The sequence below is a fragment of the Falco punctatus genome (genome assembly GCF_963210335.1).
Source record: "Falco punctatus genome assembly, chromosome: 7".
Taxonomy (NCBI): Eukaryota; Metazoa; Chordata; class Aves; order Falconiformes; family Falconidae; genus Falco; species Falco punctatus.
Genome location: NC_137587.1, coordinates 53,128,397 through 53,151,668, shown reverse-complemented (window position 1 = coordinate 53,151,668; position 23,272 = coordinate 53,128,397). Strand labels below are relative to the sequence as shown.

The window sequence follows — 23,272 nt, the reverse complement described above, 5'->3', positions numbered from 1 at the left end:
TGATGTATTTAATGGTACAAGTGATCTTGGTATTATTCCTAAGAACTGAGCCTGCAGTCATGCTGCTGTGTGCTGCGGTCCCGATGGCTGAGCTGAGCGAGGTCAGGCTGGGTAAATACCGTAATGGGAAACCTCAGCGAAAGTGTCGCAGGAAGCGATACTGGTCGGAATTGGTATCTCCACACGGTGGTACGGTAGTTGTGCTTACTGAAGATTGAGGTCTTACTGATGGCCACCTGACACTCAGGCCATAAAAATGCAAGTGGGAACTCTTTAATATTTTTTCTCTTGCGAGAGATTGGGTAGTCAGTCTGAAACTCTGCCTTCTAAAAGTGAATTATTTGTTTATTTATTATCTTACTTATTATCTCTGTCCTGTTCTTGGATTGCATAGCATTGCATGGTTCATTGATGCTTCTTTCTTCCAAAAAGTTATGTTAATCCCATGGGACCTTTCTATGTTTGACCAGGAATGCGAATTGTAACCATGTAAATATTAGAAAGTGAAAAATATTTCTTTTGTTACGTTATAGGCCCCAGGATTTGGATTTGGTATTGCAATATCTGGAGGAAGAGATAATCCTCACTTTCAGAGTGGTGAGACATCAATAGTTATTTCTGATGTGCTGAAAGGAGGCCCAGCAGAAGGACTGCTACAGTAAGTGCCAAACTACACCTGGATTCTGATTTGGGGGCTTTCATCTTTGTCAGTGGTAGCTTAACCTCCCAGCTCTTTTGCCCTCGAGATACCTATCTGTAATTTGTGTAGTAGGTCTGTAATACAGATGGTTTGTTCAGGGACACTCGTTACCAGAATATTTTGCCTTGGCATAAAGTTTTTATACTGTGTGTTGTGATGTTTTCCATCTAGAGAAAATGACCGTGTTGCAATGGTTAATGGAGTTTCAATGGACAACGTGGAGCATGCATTTGCTGTTCAGCAGCTGAGGAAAAGCGGGAAGAATGCCAAAATTGTAAGTGAATGTCTTGAAGATACAAGCTTACTTACATTCCATAGTTATAGAGCAAAAGTGAAATGGTGTAATGTCTGCTATGAGATATGTGCATGATGCAAGATACTTGAATAATATGTGCGATGCTTCAGGTTTAAGTGAGGATCCTGATGTGTTTGTCATTTGGGTCACTCAAGTTTTGTTGGTTTTTTTTTTTTTTTTTAAGTGTGAATGATGATGTTTGGGTAGTGTGGCACTGGATACTTCAGACACCTTTTCTTTATGGTGAAGTTCTTCTCAGTTTGCCAAAAGCTCAATTTTCAGCTTTGTTTACTATTTCTTTGCTTTCTCGAGTGCAATTCTATTAAGTTTTTCAGAGACTGGTACGTGCTTAAGGACTTTACCCAGTGTTCAGGCGCTAACATAGTTCTTATACTCAGTAAAAAGTTGGCCACAATGAAGTATAATTATCTTAATTCCTGTAATTTTGTAGGCTTGTTCAGGGAGGTTGGCTTTTGAACTCTGCAAAACCATACAGGTCATCACTAAAGGGTAGTAATCTAGCTTTCTGTAGAAATTTGAGATTTATGTTACAAAAAATAGAACACAAATGCACAATGTTTAACAGTCGCTTAATTAAGAAAAAAACAGATTTGTAGGGCTTGTAGAAAGGCTTTTGTGCTAGACAATTTTCTAGTACTCGTGTGCTTTGATAAGTTGTGAAAAAGTGTCATTGTTTGCATTTGTAGATTTAGCAATTCTTTAAAGCTTACACAAAACAAAATGGCAAGCTATGCAGGGCTTTCAATATCTTGAGTATTTGGTATGTAGATTTATGTAGAGAAAGGCAATTAATGAAAACTTTATGGTATAACTTGGTTCAGATCTGTAACACCTAGCAAACAAATATCTAAACAGAATTGGGTCTTATTCTGGAAAAGCTGTTTACAATAGTGCCAGCCAACTTTGAACTTTCGATGGGAATTCTGCCTTTCCTCCGTGGCCTGCATAAACATTGCTTTGGAAGATTGGGAGGCTTCAAAGTTGAGGAGAATTACTGTCAATAACACACTGAGTATACAGTAGATTACATGTTAGCAAAAGACGTTTTTAGCAGTTGCCAGTAACTGATTTGTGGGTTTAAGCAAGCAAAGAGGGTGAGCATTCAGATATGCAGCTCTGTGAAGACAGAATATTATGTTATGCTACAATGGCTGTTACCTTTTCGCCACTTTTGCAGAAGTAAAAAAAAAAACCACCACCACCCCCCAAAAAAAAAAACAACCACTAAAAGAACTTTAAAAACAAATACCCCCCGGCCCCCCCCAAAACAACCAGATTTCTAGTAATCTGTATTGACGAGTCTCCTGTATTCATTAATCGGATAGCATTTTACAATGAGGATGCAAGAATTTGAAGTGTTCACAAATACATCTTTATGTTGTCTTTTGAGTTTTGGGATTAACTTTATTTCAGACATTTAGTAACACCATTAGCATTACACAGCCAGAGGCTGATACCTACTGTTGGGTTGTAGACTATACGAAGGATGAAGAAAATTCAGATTCCAGTGGCTCGACCAGAACCCGAACCAGTGTCTGAAAACGAGGATGATAGCTATGATGAAGAGATACGTGATCCGAGAAGCAGCCGTGGTGGTCCTAGTGCCAACAGAAGGCACGAGAAGAGCTGGGTAAGAGATAGAAGTGCTAGCAGAGAAAGGAGCTTATCACCGAGATCAGACAGAAGGTCGGTTACTTCCAGTCAGCCTACAAAACCTACCAAAGTAACACTGGTGAAATCGAGGAAGAACGAAGGTAAGTTGTATGTAATTCTCGCTAAGACTTTTGCTGGTTTTTAAAGGCAGACTGCTTCAGTCAGCGTTGTGTTAAGGGCTTCTTATGAACAGAGCAGTTAACAGTTTGCTTGCACGTTTTACCAGTGGCTAGCTGAAAACTTAAAACTGCTGTTGTATTTCTGAGTGTTAATATTCCGAAGTACATGTGTTGAAGGGTAAAGTATTATGTAGTGTAAACAAATCCCAGCTGTGCACCTGACATCTGGTAGCCAGTGGCTGCATACCTTCCGTACACTGTAGTTGAGTCTTCAGTGTCTGTCCTCTTTGAAAGAGGGAAAATTGTGGGTAGCATCTAAATTAAGTTATTGAGCAACAGCTGTAATTACAGGCAGAGTTAGAAAAGAGATTGATATAATGGTAAATCCATAGTGTAATTCCATTGCAGCCCTTCGTGTGCCAAGTTCATTCTCCTCACTGTGTTTCCAGCGTAATAATTGTGTAAAGCAGTGCTGTAAAACTTCAGATACCTCTCCTGCTTTTTTACTGCAGCTTCATCAGTTTTCTTTTTTTCTTTTCTTGCTGTTTTATATAAAGAGTATGGTCTACGGTTGGCAAGCCACATATTTGTGAAAGAAATATCACAGGATAGCTTGGCAGCGAGAGATGGCAATATTCAGGAGGGAGACGTTGTACTGAAGGTATAGTAAATGGTGGTGTGTGTTCAAGGGAAAAAACTCATTGCTAAAACTGTTCTCAGAATTAGCTCTCTCTTAGTAGCATAGTTATGGTTAGTAGATGTGTAAGTTTTTACTGAGTTATTTCAAAGATCAATAAACTTAAGTATGACTCAACCTCTCCAAGGAAAGGAAAATTACAAAGCCTCTTTGGTTTTTTGTTCTTTTTGGTATTATTCCCCAGGCCTTATTCAGACAAATAGTGTCGACTGTAAATGCATAATAGAAAACATTTGGGATCGTATGACACTTTGGCCCTACATGCTTAGTTATACAGTGTAATGTTTTGAAATTGTGCTGTTGAGCAACAGGAGAACTTGCCTTCAGGTTAAATTTTGATTTTTGTAGAAATCAATATACCCAGGGGGTTTTAATTCATACTAACAATTTCTATTTTAAGATACTGCTGTAAATATGTTGGTGCAGAAAAACGTACCGTTCCTTACTCCACAGAGTATAGCGATGCTGGTTCAAAAAACAACTGAAAAATAATAGAAGTTTTGTATTAGTGGTAGAGGCTTTGTCTTTGAAAGATGAAAATAATTTTCTATATTATGTTATAGTTTGGATAAACCCAGTGGTATTCCATTGTATTGTGGCAATTGGGTAAATATCTCTAGCTGTTTCTAAATATCATCAGACAGAAACCCACTAACTTCCTGGAGACTCACTGTGTTTTTCAGTAAGTTTTTCTGCTCTTTTCTTACTCTGTTCCAGATAAATGGCACAGTGACGGAAAATATGTCCTTAGCAGATGCAAAAACACTAATAGAAAGGTCAAAAGGCAAGTTGAAGATGGTTGTTCAGCGAGATGAAAGAGCTACGCTGTTGAATGTCCCTGATCTTTCTGACAGTATTCATTCTGCTAATGCTTCAGAAAGAGATGGTAAGTATAAATAAACTTGATTTCCAGAGGGAGGGAAGAATTCCCTGTTGTGAAGATGTGAAATACCTAAGTGGGCTGAGAGGGCGGGGAGGAGAAGAGTTTAGGAGTAGGGTTGTCGTGTGGGTAGATTCTTGTTTGAATGGGATTGAAATCCACACCTTCAAAACAGTGGAGAAAAAGAAACAGTTCCCGTTCTTGCAGTTGTTCTTTCAGGGATATGAAGTGTAGTTGTTTTAAAATAATAAACATAGATTTAACATCTTCATAAAAATTCTCTGCAAAAGCTTATTTCCATTTAAGCAGGTCATACCACCATTTTAATTACAATCATTTCATGAAAAAACAACTTTTATTTAACAGACATTTCAGAAATTCAGTCGCTGGCATCAGATCATTCCAACCGATCACATGACAGGCCCCGCCGCAGTCGTTCACGATCTCCTGACCAGAGGTCAGAGCCTTCAGACCATTCCAGACATTCTCCACAGCAACCCAGCAACGGCAGGTGATGGCAGCATTGTATTATTTTTAAATCAACTATTTAATGTGACATATAAGTTGTAGGAGTGCTTGGATTTATACAGTGTGACAAATGCGATGCAGAACTATGGTAGTAGTGATACGACATTCTTTCTAAAGAGATGCAGCTGATAATGATCCAAATTTTCCTAGACTTCTGTAACCTTAGAGCATGGTTGTATGAATGACAATGTAAGTCTGATAGTAATTATATATTATTAGAAGCATATGCAATTTTATTTTCATTTTAGAAAGCAGTTAGCTGCAAGGATATTTAAGATGACAAGTAGCACAGTTCCTATTGAATGTCCAACTTGCATAAACTTGTTGAAATCTTGCTTTATTTAGGCATAGGCTTTTGTGTTTTCTTCACTGTCTTTCTTTGAAAGTTATCTGATGTTTCTGAATATATTTAATTCCTACAAAATAAGGCATCTTGCACAGCAGATTCGGCTTTTGGAGTGTAGTTTTTACTGTTTCAACTTGGTAGTGGGACATGCACGATGATTGTGAAGTAGGTAAGTAATTTTATATGAATTCAGAGAGAAGTAATCTGTTGTGTGGTTTGGATTTTTTTCTTCCGTGTGAAACGTTAGTCTTATGTAAATCCATCCTGGTTTGCATTTCTGCAGTTCGGAATGGACATTTTAATTTACTGGAGTAGAATTTCAATGTTGGTTTTTAGATTCTACTAAATATTTGTAAGAGAGAAGTTTACCTTTGAGTGATCATAGGTGATGGAGCAAAAGCTAGAATTGATCTGTGGCATATTCAAAGTTCAGAGCCTGTATCTGAAGACTTCTAGATGCTGTCAAAAATTCTGAAAAGCAAGTTGCGGCTGGCTGTTCCATGAAACTGGGATATGCCTGATTGGTTATTAATAACATTTTGTTTGTCCAGGGGAAAATAGCATACCTTCAAGGTTTTTAGAGTCTTTTAAGGGTTGGCAAAATTGCAAGATAGATATTACCTGCATGTAAACTTAGTTGGTGTTATGGATTACAGGCATTTTTGCTGTTCTTCCATGTATGTTGTTTGGAGGGATCACAAGGCATGTGTTTTTTTGAAGTATGAACCCCATATTACTGGGAAAAACTGAAAAGCTGGGTCCCAGATGCAGGGATTTAGTTGTGAAGGTTGTGAGGTCTCTGTCAGATTTAAATTTTAAAACCTTTATTTCTTGACATGCATTTCTGATGCAGTGTGAAAAGATCTTGTGGAGGGATGAACAACAAAAAAATCCATCAAAACTGAAACTATGACTGACTTTTACCTAGTGTTAGTGCTTTCCGGTCCTATTACAGTGGTTTAGGTAGATGGTCTCTTCCTCCCTATGGACTACGCTGTCAGAATTAAATCCTTCCTGAGAAGGAACTTTGAAGTTATCTCTACTCTGAATGCATCCGCTATATCTACTTTATGAGCAAGAGCTACCTTGGCATGGATTGACTTCCTGTTGGCCGTGTCCCTTTCAAGATCAGAAAATCTGGGCCCTGAGCCGTGTGAAGAAAAGCACGTTAAAAGCAAGTTCTTTTTGTAGTGGTTATGTGTGCAAGTTCAAATCTACTATAGGATCATATTAGCTGCAGCTGATTCATTTTGTAAAATTCGGTGGAAAATTGGAAGGAATAATAAGCTTGAGAACAACAAGCTGAGGAAGAAAAGGTGCAAAAAGTCTTCAAACTGAGCTTCAGGAGGACATGAAAAATGTATTGAAGATAATGAGTCCTTATTTAGACAGTGTTCTGCCAATTGTTTGTATGTTAATGAGGAGAGAGACTGACCCTTAGGTGTGCACTGGCATACAGGAATCTGCCAACAGACTTGCATCACTCCTGCTTCGGGGTCTGTCAGGGTCTTCATGTTGTCCATCTTTCACTGTTCCATAGTGGTATGGATGCCGGTGTGCCGGCAGTCTTCCTGGATATAGAATTTCCACAAACACTGCCGTTTGAACGTTCTGTCAAAGCATTAAATAGCACTTAAGTTTTCTTTAGTCCAGAGGAAGTTCCCAGATGTCTCTTGAACAGGCTTTCTAAAACTCAGATTCTAGAACACGTTCGTCTTAATTTACTAATAAAAAGGACTATCCTTTTGTGGTTTTTCACTTGCAGAGGATTGCAAATTACCCATCATTGGTCTTGAAAAGAATACAGAGAATGAATCTTAGAAGTCTTCAGGTATAGCTGTGGAGACTTGCAATATTTATAGCCAGCTGGTGCTGAATTGGTGAAGTGAAATAGGTATGTTCTGGCTTTGAGGAGGAGCTCAAAGTTTTAAAGGTTAAGTATAGTTTTAGGAGATGCATGTAATATTAAAGATACGCAGAACAACAACTGTTCAGGCAAAGGAAAAATGAATCTTAAACACAGAATATTGGATTACAGAGTTGCCTTGTGTTTAATCTTTATGTTTATGTTTAATGTTAAGAGCTGTATTTAAAAAGCTAGAATGAGCAAAGAGGACTCTGCATGCTGAGTTGGAGAGTACTTCACGGGGGAGCTATCACATATATCCTTTCTTACCTGTCTGGTCTTACTGCTGGCAGTAACAAGTTGTTGGACTAGATAAGCTTTTGGTGTGACCCATCCTGAAAAGTGGCATTTCTAGCCGGGTGCTGGCGAGCCTGCCAAATTACAGCTCTGGGCTGCCCTTTACCAGCTGAAAACCCCCACTTGGAAACATTTTCCTCTGCTGCCTTCCTCACCTTGCTGCTGGAATAGCAAAAACATTTTCTGATGTTCTTAACACTTCAACCCCAGCAGGAAAGGTGTGGTAGCTTGAAGAAATACCTGTAGAGGTCATTGTCGTTTCTAGAAGGATAAGGCTGACTTCTGTAATACAGCTGTCAATTTATACATAGCGTGAGACACTTGTTCTGTCCATTTTCAAAACAAGTTGAAAAACTGGAGTATAGGACAGAAATCAACCCTCTTTTGGCTGTACATAGGAAGATGGCTCTCGGCTCTTACTATCTTCTCGTGCTCAACAATCTGAGATGTGCTAAAACCCCACTTTTGGAAAGAGCCTGCGTGTTCATGTTTTCCAAAACTTTTTCTGTGCAAACAAAAACTGTTGTTGCAGATAATCTTTTTTTTTTCCCCCTTCTGAATCAATAGCTATAGTTGATGGCACTAGTGTTTGTAGCTGACTGCATTTTGTGACTGAAGGTTATTTAAAAATGCTTGTGCTAGGCATAACTTAACAAAAATAAAGGGGGGGAGGGGAGGGGAAGTGATGTAAAGGAGGGCCTGACACAGCACAGATGTGAAGCAGCGCACACAGTGGACAACGTATCTGTCTCTTGGGAAGTGCAGCTGACAGTTTCTAGCAAGTTTCCGTCACCTAGAACCAGTGACAGCATCAAGTTGTTTCCTGTATCATCTCACAATGTGAAATATTCAGTGCTTACTGGACAATTTAGGCAAAATCAAGAAAAATTCTACTCTCTTGCTGTTCTGACTTTTTTCTTCCTTTTTGTTCTACCACAGTTGTGTTTGTCAGCTTTTTCCCATTTAAACTTTGCTGTCTTACATGGAGTAGAACTGCTTCTGCAGGCATTTCAGTTGCAGGGTGTTTGCCTGCATGCATAGCAGTAGCCCAGTCTAGAAGCAAACACTTTAGGTGTTTACCCGACTGTATTTCATGCGATGCTCTCAGTGTCTTGTTTTAGTTACTGAGTGCTGTTTTCTTCCATATTGATGCTCTTTTATGATACACGCAGGTGTAAAAGCAGCATAAAATTACAGGGGTTTTGGACTGTGTGGAGAGGAAACATAAGATTAACTTTGTGTAGTAACTGCAGTATTTTTTTGCTTTATTTTTAAAGCAAAACAGACCCTACTTTTTTGGAATGATGCTTCTGTTAAGTGTTAGGAGATGATTGGAAATGGATAGAGAGGGCTCATGGGGAAACCTTCTGTAATATCTCATTAACTAGTGCTCATTACCCAAAAATCTTTGGATGATGAGGGGAATTAGTTTACTGTAGGACTTTTGTTTGTGAGACACTTAGTATGCATTTAAACTGCTAAAAGTGTGTGTCTGTTTTAACAAGCCAGGAACTATTTTCCAAGGAATGAGGAATCTAGTCATATTTTCAGTCTAGGGCTGAACTTAAAATACATAAGCTTTTTAGCTTACACGCTTAATTTTATGTACAAATGAAAATATGCTGGAAATCTGAAAGAAGAAAAAAATTTTTGTTGTTGAAGTTTTGGAATAAAGTAGAAAGACAAATGCTGTTTTCATTTTGCTAGACGTAATGGTTTTAGCATCATTTTAATCAAATCCGGAAGCCCCCCAAAAGGGGTTTATCTGAATAGAAAAGGCACAAATAAGGATTTTAAAGATTACTGTACTTGGTTTTGCCAATGACTTAACAAGATGGTTGCTTACAGTGCAATGGTGCCTGTGTCTCCCCAGATTGTTGTGGTGGTTGCTGTATTGTTCTGTATTCTGGGGTTTTTAAGCGTCCTTCAGGCACGCAGTTTTGAAACTGGCAGAAGAAAGTACTGAGAAGTCTTAGTGTATCTTGGCTGAATAGCTGAGCTTTGTGATGTTTCAAACTTCACATTGCTTCAGGAAAGCATATTCTGATTGTATTTAGATGTTTACCATTTTATTTTCTCATGCGTCTTGAATGAGTAGATTTGCCGTGGTTGGTTTTCTGAAGTCATACTTCCAACTCTCAAAGTATCGGTTCTGATTAAAATAAACAGCCTTTACTCGTATAATGGATTTTTTTGGATACACTTGTACTTTATGTAAAATGATACTTATTATTGCCTAGTAGCACCATCTAGCTGTTGGTAGTGAAAAACTTTTCTTTTCCCCCCCCCAATACGGATCTCTCCTTTATGAGAGGAGATGGGCTTGCACCTACTGACCAAGCTGTTGTTATCTTTGAGGAAGTACCTTTTTTCCTCTTCTTGGCAATTCAGTCTGATATTATATAAAAAGCTGTGATTTGTGTCTGTCTTCTTTCAGATACTTTTTATATCCTTGCTTATTTGCCAGCTCTCAGGAATTGAATAGATATTTTGAGCATCTCATGGTTATTTTAATTCTTTTTAGAACGTACATGCTCTGGAATTAAGACTTTCTTTTTGGTATATTGATCTGGTTTTGGTTTTTTCAGCTAATTATTAATGTCCATCTGCTCTGACCCTTTGAAATTATTTACTAATCAACAGATAGCAGTGTAACAGTCTTATTTCAACATACAGCACGTCTTCTGTTGAGTACTGCTGTGGTACAGCTCGTAGCTGTACCTCTATATAACAGTATAAAAATACCTGATCTCTTGAGCTCTAAAGGTATAGAAATTATGTTATTTTGTGCTCTAGTTGTCATAATTTAAAGAACAACAACAGATTTCTGCTTTTTTTTAACTTGTCATATATGCCTTTGTTTTATACTGTAAGCATGCATAGGAAATGCATAAGAAGCACCGAGTTGTCTTCTTACTCAAATACGTGGGTGACTGAGTGTATGAGAAGCACTCCTGTTGTGTAATAGCTGTGGGTTGAAGGCTTCATCCTTTCTGAAGACTGAGAAATCGGGGCATGTTTGTGCTTTGCCTTTCATCTCTGCAAAAACCCACGAAGAGCCAAACCGGCAGCACTTGTGTTCCAGGGCAGCTACCACACAGAGGAACTGATAAATTAGATTGATTGCAATGAAGCTTAAGAACTAAGTCTAAAAATCCATGATTTCTACAGGGAGGGGTGAGAAAAAGACCACCGTAACTGTTCTTCTCCCCTTCTTCCCTTTGCTTCTCAGTTTCTTACATAGCTTCCAATGTACAGCCCGTGTGTACAACTTCTGTGCTTGTAGCAGAGAGCAGTCTGTTTCACCGTGACCACTTTCTTTCTAAATAGCCATATCTAAAGAAGTCTTTTTATTGATGTGAAGTTAGGGACAGAATGCCTGGATTAAGAAATGAAAATAATATTATTAATAATGTGATAGCCAAAGAACAAAACCTTGTTAAATAGTAATTGGTAATTCTTTACCCACCAAACCTGAACTTCATGAATGAAAGGATTTATTCTTTAGTCTTAGTAGACCAAGGTCACAGAAATATTTCTATATGTGGAGTGGGATCTTTCTTTCTAATACAGTCATCGAAGCAGAGAAGATGAGAGAGTAACTAAACCAGGAGCTGTCTCTACACCTGTAAAGAATGCAGATGATATTTCTAAAACTGTAGAAGAGGTGGCAGTTGAAAGAACTGAAAAACAAACTCCACCACTACCAGGTAAAGACATGAAAATGTATTAATTATGCATGTTGTTGAGAATGGATGACTGGTAAAGACTTCATGCCATCGCGTATTTGTGGGATGATTTTTTAAAGTCTTGGAACATCCAAGTCCTAGTTACTTCTATTTCTGTATATGAACAGTCTTTGGAGCCATAACTCTATTTATGTCTTACTAGAGTTTTGGTCCTGAAAACCTAAGCTGTGGGGTCTGCCCATTATCTGGGGGTCGAACTTTAGTGTTTAGGGCTGTATTTATAGATGATGGTTGTAAAGAGGCTTGTCCTAATTTCTCAAGCAAGGTTAAAAGTGGCATTTCTTTTTTGAGTGTTGAGCAGTAGACTGGTTCTTATGGGTTACTCTAGCAGACTGTATTTAAACAGGATGGTGTCAAGCCTGTTGAGAACTACTGTTCCTAAGACACAACTCAGAACACCCTGAAATACTTTGTTACTGTAGCACTTAAAATGCTTAGTCCATGACTGAGTTCTAACAAGTGCAGTCCAACTCATAAAACCAGAACAAAATCTTCCTTTTTTTTTTTCCAGAGGGAATGGTAAGCTAAATGGCACCAGATAAAAAAGATAAAAATGGCTTTTATCTTTATGGTATAAAGAAAAAACATAAGATGATACCGTGACAGGACACTCTTCTGGGCAGGCTGACTTAGAAGATTTGTTTTTGTTTACAGAATGAGGCACTTTAGTGAAATTATAAGTGTAGAAAGAGGAGCTGTGCAGATGGTTCAAAGGCTGGGTAGAATGAGAAAAGGTACATTCCAGCTTGAAAATATTTGTGGATTTAGGAATGAGCAGTGATGCTTCTGCAAGTAGTATTCAGTAGCTCAGTGAAGAATTGGAAGAGTTACAATCTTGATAGACTCTGGAAGATCTTGAAAATTATTTCTGATGCAGCAGCCATTCATAAAAATATTGTCATTGTCAAAACACCTTTTGTAGTGGTGTTAAGAAAAAATGCAAATGAAGTAAGTTGTTATTTGCCTGGATAGAAGAAGGATGTAGCAGTGAGATTAGAAAGATAAATTTTGTATTTCTGTAAGACGCTGAAGTTTAATACTTGGCATAATAGAAAGCCAGCCAGGACAGGAGATCCTTGAGGTGGTTCTTAATCCAAAGTAATATACTAACGATTGGTTTGAGGGACTGGCAAGCAAGTAATAAGTACTGTGGGGATTTTGTTGGTTAGAGGAGAAGAAGAAATGTTCTGTTGTTGGGTGCGTGGGAAGAGGCACATGGAAACATTTTGTTTGGATGGGAGGAGATGTAGGCCAGTACATAAAGATAATGTTTAAACTTGTGTCTGCAGATAAAAATAACTTGCTGTAATATATAGTCTGAAATTAAAAGGTGCAATAAAGGGTATAATCCTTTAACAGCCTCACAGAAAGCTCTAGGGAAATGAGGATCTTGCAAAGACTGTAATGAAAATGTGGTTAGAAAAGTAGTTGGCAGATTCTGTGGCAGTTTGCTGCTTAGACTTAAGAGCAAGACAACTGTCACGGTTGATTGTGTCAGAGGAGGATGGAAGGAGAGTATTTGTTCAAAGAGCTCATCAGAGGCTTAGGCCAGGAAAGGGCTGTCAAAGACTTACAGTAACACAGCATTTTCCTTTATGGTAGGGACAAAAGGCACATTAGAAAAGGCATTATTACCAAAGTGTCTGAAATTCCCAATTTCAAACTAGTCTATTCAGTGATTTGAAAGGAAGACAGCACAGTTGTTGGGAAGATCCGGGATATTAGACAGCTTGAAGCCAGTCTAATTTGAAATAACTTTTTTTAAATGTGCAGAGATAAGCCTTAAATACAAATTCTTTTATCCATGACCAACCACAAAGCGGAGAAGAGCCCCTGTTAGCATTCGTTACTGAGGGGAGACTGCAGTGGCTGTTTCTTCCCAGTGACTCTAGGGAATCTGTGCAGCAGAGCCATAGTAAGTGCTTATCTTTAAAAACCACCGAAGTATTGAAATCTGCTGACCTCAAGGTATGCAGCAGCAGTTCAAGTGGGTTTTGGTATTTTTGTTTCAAAAATGGAGTTCTTGAGGGAAGAGAGCCAATGGAAAACAAAGATGTTAGATAAATTAAGGTGAGAAACAGCAGGGTTGAAAGTGGTCATGTGAGCATGAAGTCTTCTAGTTCTTGTTGTTTTATGTTGTACAGAGGAAGTTGTGGGATTTTTACTGAAGTAATAATTAGGCCAGTAATCATACTGCTTTCAATGGCATGGTGAGAGCATCTTCTGTTGTTGTTAAGTTTCTAATATTTAACTAAGTGGATTTAAGTGGCGTAGAGGAAGGCTACTAAAAAAGTCATTAAGCTCTTAAGTTAGCTTTACTTTCTCATCTTTACATGACCAAATGGACATTTGAAATCTTCTGATATTTTAATAGAACCAAAGCCAGTGTATGCACAAGGAGGTCAGCCAGATGTGGATTTACCAGTCAGTCCATCTGATGGTCCCTTACCCAATTCAACCCATGAAGATGGAATGCTTCGGTAATGTAACTCTGAACTCTATCTGGATCTGCCTGGCCCTAGAGCAAACCAAGTTTTTATCCAGGGTGATGAGCAACCTGTATAAGTGGTCTGTTGTGAAGTCCAATATGCTGTCCTGACAATTCTGTACAGAAATATTAGAATGATGACTTTAGGTTTATTCCTGAGCCTTGGTGGCACTTGCATTGTGTAATATATCGTTTAAGAGTCTGTTAATATACTACGGAAATGAGCAGTTACAATGATCAACTGGTGAGAAGAATATGCAGTGTTTCTTTCTCCCTGGGCATCCCCACCCCCTCCTGTCCTGTCCTCATCTCCAGAGAGAGGAGACAATACGGTAGCATATTACTTTCCTTTCCTAATAATCAGAGAGCAATGAATGAAGGTCACTGCAAAAATGTGCAAAGTCATAGTGTGGAAAAGAGTCTACTTCAACTGGGATCTCCTTTACGGGCATTAGTGTACATGAGAATAGATTCTAGTTTGTTTTCATCTCAATCTCTTTAGAGCCAAAATAGACCTGTATGTCAGCACAGCTCTTTAAAAGGAAGGATGTTTTTGGAGGGGAGTGTCAAAATGACTCACTTAAATCATTGTGTGAGCATAAGACAGACAACCCCCCTAAACAAGTAAATACAGGTGGGTTTTTTGAATTGCTGCTAATGTGTTCTAATGCTGTGGTTGGTAAGCAGTTAATGGAATGCATAGCATAATATTCTGTAATTGAAATGATAGGCAGATTAGTTCTTAGCATAAAATAACCTGATAAATTTGAGACTGAGCACATGCTATTATCCCTCTAAGTGGAATATCTTCTAAACCTCCAGGCCAAGCATGAAACTGGTAAAATTCAGAAAAGGAGACAGTGTGGGCTTGCGACTAGCAGGTGGCAATGATGTTGGCATATTTGTAGCTGGCGTTCTGGAAGACAGCCCTGCAGCGAAAGAAGGATTAGAGGAAGGGGACCAGATTCTCAGGGTATGTCAAAACCAATGACAATACAAGTGCTTTGTTGTACCGAAGTAGGTTTTCTTTCTGCAGATTGTATATATTGCCTTTGTAGTTCATACAGGGTTTTTTTGTATGTACTTACTAGATGACTTAATAGCAGCAAGATCTCCTGTTACTGTGCTGTTGCTAGGATGGTCAGGAAGTTTTACATCCAATTTCTTAGACTAACTCAGTTGATGAAGTTGTTACGTTTTTTTGACTGTTGGGTCACTAAATTGTCAGAGGACTGTGTGTGTTACTGATGTTTATAGGTGATCCATAATATTGGTCTAAAGAATATAAAATGAACAGCTACCTGTTACTCTGGAAGCTATGCTTTTATCAAGAAATAAAGTGGGACTATTTAGAGGTACAAGAGGCATCTTGGGATACATGCACTTGATGTGTGTGTATGAAACAATTAAAAAAACGTTTGCAATAAGTTGATTTAGATTTCACTTTGTATAGTTAAATCTGTGTTATAATGTTGTATGCTACATCAAATTGATTACTTCATTGATACCAGGTAAATAACGTAGACTTCACAAATATCATCAGAGAAGAAGCTGTCCTTTTTTTGCTTGATCTTCCTAAAGGCGAAGAAGTAACCATTTTGGCACAGAAGAAAAAAGACGGTAAATATTTGTATATTGAGAGCAATGTAGTAGACTGGAACAATGTAAAAAGTGCAGTAAATTATGACTAACTTCTGGCTTGCAGGAAATTGGCATCTTACGAAGGCTAAGTTCATTTGGCTTTGGGATAGGTTACTACTACAAATGGACTAGAGATTGATATTGTAATAGCGCACCTCACCCGCCCCCAAGCAAACAGAAACCCGCCAGAAATAACCCCTAGCATCTGTTGGAGCTATTGGCATTAAACATTGAGGAGAGCAGGAGAGTCTGTTGTAGTTACGCCGCTGAAAATGAGCGATTGCACTGATGTGCATGCACGCGCAAACTTCATCCCAGCAAGATTCATTCCTTCCAGGGGAACTGAATTAAGCTTGCACTGGCACCAAATTTTTGACCATGAAAGTCGAATTTATGTTGGTACAGTTTGCTATTAATAGTTACGCTGCTTAAAATAGAGTAGCTCTAAGAAATGAAGGCTTCTCAAATTAATATTGTGTATTTAATACAAGGAGAATTAAGGTGTGGCCCTGCTTTGAGTAATTCTTGTGAGCATTAGGATTTCACGTGAACGTACATAACATTTTATTTTGGGGTTTCTTTTTCTTTTCTTAGTTTATCGTCGCATTGTTGAATCTGATGTAGGGGATTCTTTCTATATCAGAACTCACTTTGAATATGAAAAGGAATCTCCTTATGGATTAAGTTTCAACAAAGGTGAAGTGTTCCGGGTGGTAGACACTCTGTACAATGGCAAACTAGGTTCTTGGCTGGCAATTCGAATTGGCAAGAATCACAAGGAAGTTGAAAGAGGTATCATACCTAACAAAAACAGGTACGATCTTAAAATACTTCAGTTGCTGTTTTACAGCTACAGTTTTAAATTCTCTAACTGTATAATGAATTATTGGACTTGTCTGCAGGATGCTAGTTTATAGAACTGGTACAGTCAGAAAAAGTGACAAAGTGTTAAAACAAATGGAAATTAAATATCTGATCTGTGGATTTGCTTTTGACACTTGCACAGTCCACAAAAAAACCCCTAAAACTTTCTTTCCAATACAGGAGACAAGGTGTAGTAGAAAGCCTCAGAAATGTGTTATCAGCCTCAGGAATTCAATCTTGTACTTCCTGATAGAGAAACAGCAAAAGCTAGATTCAGCATGTGTAGTGTTTTTGGATGTATAAGCTTGCTAGTCAAGCATTAACTTCAGAAGCTGAACTTCCTTGATAACTGGTTGGGATTTGTTGTCATCTTAGAGCTGAGCAACTAGCTAGCGTACAGTACACGCTTCCAAAGACGGCAGGAGGAGATCGAGCGGATTTTTGGAGATTCCGAGGTTTGCGTAGCTCAAAAAGAAATCTCCGAAAAAGCAGAGAAGATCTGTCTGCCCAACCTGTGCAGACAAAGTTTCCTGCCTATGAAAGAGTTGTTCTTCGGGAAGGTATGGCTTTATTCTTACTGTTGCAGGTTAACAGGTTTGTGTGGTTTGCTTTGTGTTAGCCTATGTATTTAAGAATATCTTGCATCTCTTTTAAGCAATCACTGTATTTTGACTTCCCCCCCCCCCCCCTCTTTTTTGCTCTTTCAATTCTAGCTGGATTTCTCAGACCTGTAACCATTTTTGGTCCAATAGCTGACGTTGCACGAGAGAAACTTGCTAGAGAAGAACCAGATATCTTTCAAATTGCAAGTAAGTGTGACATTGGGTTTTTCTGCAGGTACGAAATAGTCAGCCTTTTTTGCTAGGTTATTTCTGCATTATTACTATAGCTGTTAACATGTTTAACAAGATGTTGACAGTTTAAAGGAACAGACTAAATACAAGCTCTTTCACTGTTTAGTTGTTGGTAATTCTCCAAAGGTAAAAGTAATACTTTTATTTATAGCCTTCTCAAATATCTTTTTAATTCAGTACCTTATTATCCTATTTCTAAGGGCTTTTGTAAAGATGTAGTGACTTTTATGGCCAAGTTTGTGGGTAGATTTTCATGTATTATTTTGAAGCAGGAGTGAAACTTACAACAGGTTTTTACTGTGTCCTCTTTACCAGAGAGCGAACCAAGAGATGCTGGCACTGACCAACGTAGTTCTGGCATCATTCGTCTTCACACTATAAAACAGATAATCGATAGAGTAAGTGTGTTATTGTCACCATGCTTTTAACATGAAGAGTAAAACTGGTATTACCAAGTAAAGTGTCAGGTGTCTTAAATGTAGAAGGATAACTAACTAGTGTGTTTGCTTTAAAAATGACTTTCTCATCTTTCTATTTGTTAATTAAAAAAAAAACCAAACCCAAGACACACGGTACCCCTTTCCTTCTCGATATTAATAACAGTAGCCTAGAAGTCATTCTAGGCTTTGTTCCAGATGGTGTTGTCCTCTCTCCATTAAGGCTATTTTAAGCGGTTTCCCCTTTTACTTAAAGCCATGGTGTGACATTACATCTAGAAGTTGTTACTTTATGGAGTTACATTTATGGAATTGTTAGTCTTCCGCCACTCCAATTTACAGACTAGTAACTTGACTAGGGGAAGGGGTCCTTCAGTCTCTCTTCCTTGCTATCTTTAAAACTTCTGATGTTAGCTCATGATATGAGGCTCTACTACTCATCTTTTTATTTCCTTAACTAAAAACAAACTGTAAGCCTTTCAGATGCCCAGGTAGGGGGGTGGGGAGCTATGGTAGAAGCACAGTGGGGATACTGCATGGTGTGTGCTTGAGAAGTCTCGCGCTGGATGAAAGCTGGCTAAGTCTTGTATTAAGAGTGAGTTAAATGTTAAAAAACTCGTGGTTATGCAGTCAGTCCTACAGTTCAAAATGTGTATGCTTATGTAGCCTGGTATTGGAACTGGTTTGTTTTCTTTTATTCAAATACAAAAAGCATTTAAATCAATACTTTGAAACAATGAACTCTGTAAAGATAATGTAAAATAAATTTCTGGAATTTGTTTAAAAAAATAAATAAATCCAGTATATAAATGATTCACTTTATCACCTCTGTCCTTTTTATCACAACAGGACAAACATGCTTTATTAGATGTCACTCCTAATGCAGTGGACCGTCTGAATTATGCCCAGTGGTATCCTATTGTCGTGTTCCTAAATCCTGATTCTAAGCAAGGTGTAAAGACAATGAGAATGAGGTTGTGCCCAGAATCACGAAAAAGTGCCAGAAAGCTGTATGAAAGAGCTCACAAGCTACGCAAAAATAATCACCATCTCTTTACAAGTAAGTAATTGGAGATACTGGATTAATTTTCTGAGAGGGAGGTGAGGTGAGAATAATATCTTCCTCCAGACTTTTCTGCAAATGGACCAAGTCAAGCAGTAGTTGTCTGCCTTGGGCTGCTCTGTTCAATAACTAGTAGTTCATTGATGTGTGCGTCGTTTGCACATGACTGCAATAGTCACATTAAGTGATCTGAAACATCAACAGGACATTTCTAATGGATCTGGTGGCTTTGCAGGATCAGCAGCTAAAATCAAACACTAGGATAAATGGGAAGATGATGTAATTTTGTTTTTTTTAGTCTGAAGCCTCACTTTATTCCAAGCTACTGTTAACTCAGTATTTCGTACAGGATAAAATGTCCCAAATGACATCAGGCCTTAAGGTGGTTTTGAATACTAGTATTTACATTAATACTTAAATCTCGTCTTTTTAACCTCCCAGTTTATATTGCTTTTATTACTGGTGGTACAAATCCTTCTCAGAGTTCTGCAAAAATCATAAGTCAACCTAACCTGCTGTGCTTCTAGCTACCATTAACCTGAACTCAATGAATGAAGGATGGTATGGAGCTCTAAAGGAAGCAATTCAGCAACAACAGAACCAACTAGTATGGGTTTCAGAAGGAAAGGTAAGAAATAGTATGTTTGGGGAGAAATTACAACTGTATTTACAAGAGGTTTTTTGTTCTTTCTTTCTTCACTAGTATTACAGATCTGGGGAGATACTTGTGGAATGAAGTTTGTTTTCCTTTTTTTCTTTCTCATTTTAACTGTCATTTGAAGATCTAAAGCAATAATGCCTCATGGCTGTGTGAACTGCTCAGAACTGATCTGTCGCTCTGTTAGTGCAGTTACTCTGTGAATGATTGCTGTACGGTTGTCCTTGTGCATGTAGCAGTGTAGTATGTGAGAGCATTTGCCCGTTGCCACTGTGAACTGGAGGATCTGATGCTGCTTTTGGAGACTTGGTGGGGACTGGATGCTTTCTCGTAAAAGAACTGGGTGTTGTGCTGCATTGGTACTAGGGGCTTGCATTGCCTGATGGTGAATTATTTTTTGTTAATATAAAAGCAAGTGGCATATTCATGTTCGTTGTGAGAACACAGATACAAAATCGCAAGTTAGTATTCTGTGTTCCCCGCTAAAACTCCACTTGCCTTCTCAAGCTGCATGTTACACTATGCACATCAGGTCCATCCTTTTGAAGAACTGCTATCAAGCAAAGTGCCAACTACAAGTAAGCAAATGATGAATTGGCTATTACTAAGTGTTTCTTAATTAGATAAATCTTAATTAGATCCTTTCTAGTAGGCTCCTTTCATCTCCTTATGTCTACCTTCAAGTTAATGATTCCAGTATCATAATGTCACTGGAAAGTGCAGCTTTATGTCTTTCCACTCACGTCGATTTCTGTGGACACTATGCATTATCCCCTCCCTTACGCTGATGGTCATCGGACCCCGTAGTAAAATGATTCAAAGTGCTAGACTGCAGAAAAGGCTTTTAGTTGTAAGCTTAACTTCTTCAGCGATTGAAACCCAATTTCTTCCCCCTTGTGATGTTTGGAACTGTTGAATTGCTATACTGGTGCTGTGCTGCTGGATTTGGAATACAGCTTAACTTTTTTAACTCCCAGACTTTGTTGTGGTTCAGAACAAGATAGGTGCATTCCATTTGTTCAGTTCTTTAATTACTTGCAAAAAAATTTCCTAGCTTTACATTGCAAGAAAAAGAGCATTGTCTAAAAGGTGTTTCAATAAGAGTGTACTGTAATTTTGTTTGATACAGGCAGATGGTGCTACGAGCGATGACCTTGATTTGCATGATGACCGCCTTTCTTACCTCTCAGCTCCTGGTAGCGAATATTCTATGTACAGCACAGACAGCAGACACACATCGGATTATGAAGACACAGATACAGAAGGGGGTGCTTACACTGATCAAGAACTGGATGAAACTCTGAATGATGAGGTTGGGACTCCTCCTGAATCTGCTATTACACGTTCTTCTGAACCTGTTAGAGAGGATTCTTCTGGAATGCATCATGAAACTCAAACTTACCCTACTTATGCATCTCAAGCTCAGCCACAGCCTAATCTCAGAATAGATTCTTCAGGATTTAAAACAACTACTTCTCAGCCGGTAAGAAAGTAATTTTATACACTGAGTGTTGTATGTTTACTGCAGGTTATACGTTCTCTTGAACAACAAATTGGTGTTTGTAATCTGCTTACCAGTATTGTAGGAGCATATAAGAATCTGTCAACAGCAACAATAATACGTTATAACGAATTGGAGAATCAGCTTGACCTACCTGTTTTACTGACTCATTCTGGCAGGAGGGGGATTGAAGTACCATTCTACTTTAAATGTTTTGCTTTCTTAATCTTGAACTTAATGAATTTTTGGAAGTGCTAGTGCATGATATTTTCAGTACGTTTCATTCTACGCCTAGCTGCGTGGATCAAAGCACATTGAACTTATTTTAATATAAAGCAAGAAGTCATACAGTGATTCAATAGCGGTATATTTAAAATATTTTAAACACTTCACAGAAAGCAGAAGCTTCACCTGCAGTCCCTTACCTTTCCCCGTCGCCTGAATCAAACCCTGCAACCTCATCAACCTCTGCAGTAAATGCTAATGTAAACCTAACTAATGTCAGACTGGAGGAGCCTACTGCTGCTCCTTACAACTCTTACCAACCACAGGCGGGCCCCTTAAGAACATCAAGTACTGAGGGAGCTCATATAGTCCTAAGAGATCAAGAGCCATCATCCTTATCGCCGCATATAGATCCAGCAAAGGTACCTGTGCCACATTGTTGCGCTGATTTCCTGCTATACATCAAGCTAGCACATGGTCTTTTTGTTTTGCCCTTGCTAGGAGAATTCCTTCTAATTTTTTTGCCTCTAAGAGATCATGCAGGTTGCAAAAAAACCCCAGTGCATCTGAATTGCTAAGCATCATCTAATGTTTTGTGTGCATGGCTTCAAGCTATATATAATTTTCACTTCTCAAAAGATGAAATTTTTTAAAAAGGCTGCGTTCTGTGTTTTGATTTTACTTTGTGTGACACTTTTTTAGCTTGTCAGTGTTCTACTGTTTATTAATGAGGCCTTGAGAAAAATCTGTTACTTTGCTAAAATGACAGTAGATAATCTTTGTATGCTTTAAATTTTGCCAAATCCTTCATCATGAAGATTAATCCAGTTTGTTGGGTGACTATATACTTCCTCAGCGATGCTAGAACTAACTTAAGTATGTAAATCAATTTACTTCCACTCTGCCCACACCCTGCAAAAAAGTGTGTGTGCCTCCCCCCCAGCCCCCAAAGATAAAGGACTATTACCCTTGCCTTTCCCTTTTAATCTACTTACATGTTTCTGCTTAAAAATAGGGCTGGAGGGGATCTCTTGAGTCACCAAGTTCAGCTTCCTGTGATTGCAAACAACTGCATCAAACTGTTCTGCTTTTAAACAAAAATAAAGCCAATCTTTAAAACTTAAGACTTATTTAAAATATTATATTTTAAATGCAGCTGGAGTTACTCTTAATTTTAACTGAGAAATATGCCTCTATTTAACAGGTATACCGAAAGGATCCATATATTAATGAAGAAGCGTCCAGACAAAGCTACATTTTAAAACAGCCAGCAATTAATCACCCAGTACAGAGACAGGAAAGAGACCCAAATCTGATCTATGAATCCCAGGCTCAGTATGCAGAAAAACAACCAAGTAGGGACTATGAACAGTCAACATACAGATATGACTCTGCAAACTATGTAGATCAATTTTCCCGTGGTTATGACCCTCGCCTACATTATGATGACCGCGTGCCTCCCTATGAGGAGCACTGGGCATATTACGACGAAAAACAGCCCTACAACCAAGCAAGAACAGCTTATGAAAACCAGCCTCCTAGGGATCTTGATTCCAGACAAAACATAGAAGAGAGCACAGAACGCAGCTATTACCCAGCACAACCTCGTTTTGAGGAACCCCCTCCAATGAGCTATGAAGGCAGACCTCGCTATGAGCATGCACCCAAAAACTTCAGCTTACCACAAGTGCGATACGAAGATCAGCATAGTGTTGGGTATGACACGCATGGTAGATACAAACAAGAAGCTCAGCCATACCAGTCAGCCATATCGCGATCTCCTGAACCGAAGCAGTACTTTGACCCGCATATAAGGGGCTATGAACAAGGTGGTCCTCAAGCATATAATGCGAAAGCTGGACAGTATGAGCCTTCTCATAGCACTTCAGGTGTTTCCCTTCCTCCTCCCCCTTCATCACAAACCAAACCAGAAGTTTTGCCTTCTAACAGTAAACCACTGCCTACACCGCCATCTCTAGCAGAGGAAGAAGATGATCCAGCCATGAAACCCCAGTCTGTGCGAAGTAGGGTTAAGATATTCGAAAGAAGAAGATCGCCATCTTTGGAAAAAATGAAGGACCCCAGTGATACATCAGCTGTCAAGGTAATTAATTTCAGTCTTACCTACCTTTTGCTAAGAGCTACATTGCAAGAAGTAAAATACTGACTTGGAAAGAAAGCTTTACTGCTTGTGGAATAGCATCTTAGCAACCTAAACAGTGTGTCTTTAAAGCAGAAACTGAAAATTTCTATGAAAACACTGAAGGGGAACTTGCCATGCTGAAAGCTCCTCCAGTTCATCTTTCAGTAGTATTTGATGCCAATTTTCCTTCTGGGGGAAGGGGAGGGC

At 38.6% G+C, this 23,272-nt stretch overlaps 1 protein-coding gene across 6 annotated transcripts in view; it reads left to right on the top strand.

Annotated features, from left to right (window-relative positions):
* The window catches only part of TJP1 (tight junction protein 1), a 92,038-nt gene that overhangs the window by 53,397 nt on the left and 15,369 nt on the right, over positions 1–23,272 (top strand). For 3 of the 6 annotated variants that reach the window (XM_080396114.1, XM_080396113.1, XM_080396112.1), the window contains exons 3-21: positions 534–658; positions 872–974; positions 2,491–2,770; positions 3,346–3,449; positions 4,203–4,371; positions 4,732–4,876; positions 11,016–11,152; positions 13,566–13,671; positions 14,502–14,652; positions 15,191–15,299; positions 15,915–16,134; positions 16,560–16,744; positions 16,898–16,993; positions 17,354–17,436; positions 18,325–18,535; positions 19,066–19,166; positions 20,326–20,679; positions 21,093–21,344; positions 22,127–23,026. In XM_080396114.1, the coding sequence (XP_080252240.1) occupies positions 534–658; positions 872–974; positions 2,491–2,770; positions 3,346–3,449; positions 4,203–4,371; positions 4,732–4,876; positions 11,016–11,152; positions 13,566–13,671; positions 14,502–14,652; positions 15,191–15,299; positions 15,915–16,134; positions 16,560–16,744; positions 16,898–16,993; positions 17,354–17,436; positions 18,325–18,535; positions 19,066–19,166; positions 20,326–20,679; positions 21,093–21,344; positions 22,127–23,026 (3,831 nt within the window). The remainder of the gene's footprint in view (positions 1–533; positions 659–871; positions 975–2,490; positions 2,771–3,345; positions 3,450–4,202; positions 4,372–4,731; positions 4,877–11,015; positions 11,153–13,565; positions 13,672–14,501; positions 14,653–15,190; positions 15,300–15,914; positions 16,135–16,559; positions 16,745–16,897; positions 16,994–17,353; positions 17,437–18,324; positions 18,536–19,065; positions 19,167–20,325; positions 20,680–21,092; positions 21,345–22,126; positions 23,027–23,272) is intronic. The other 3 variants (XM_080396117.1, XM_080396116.1, XM_080396115.1) reach the window with 2 other exon arrangements.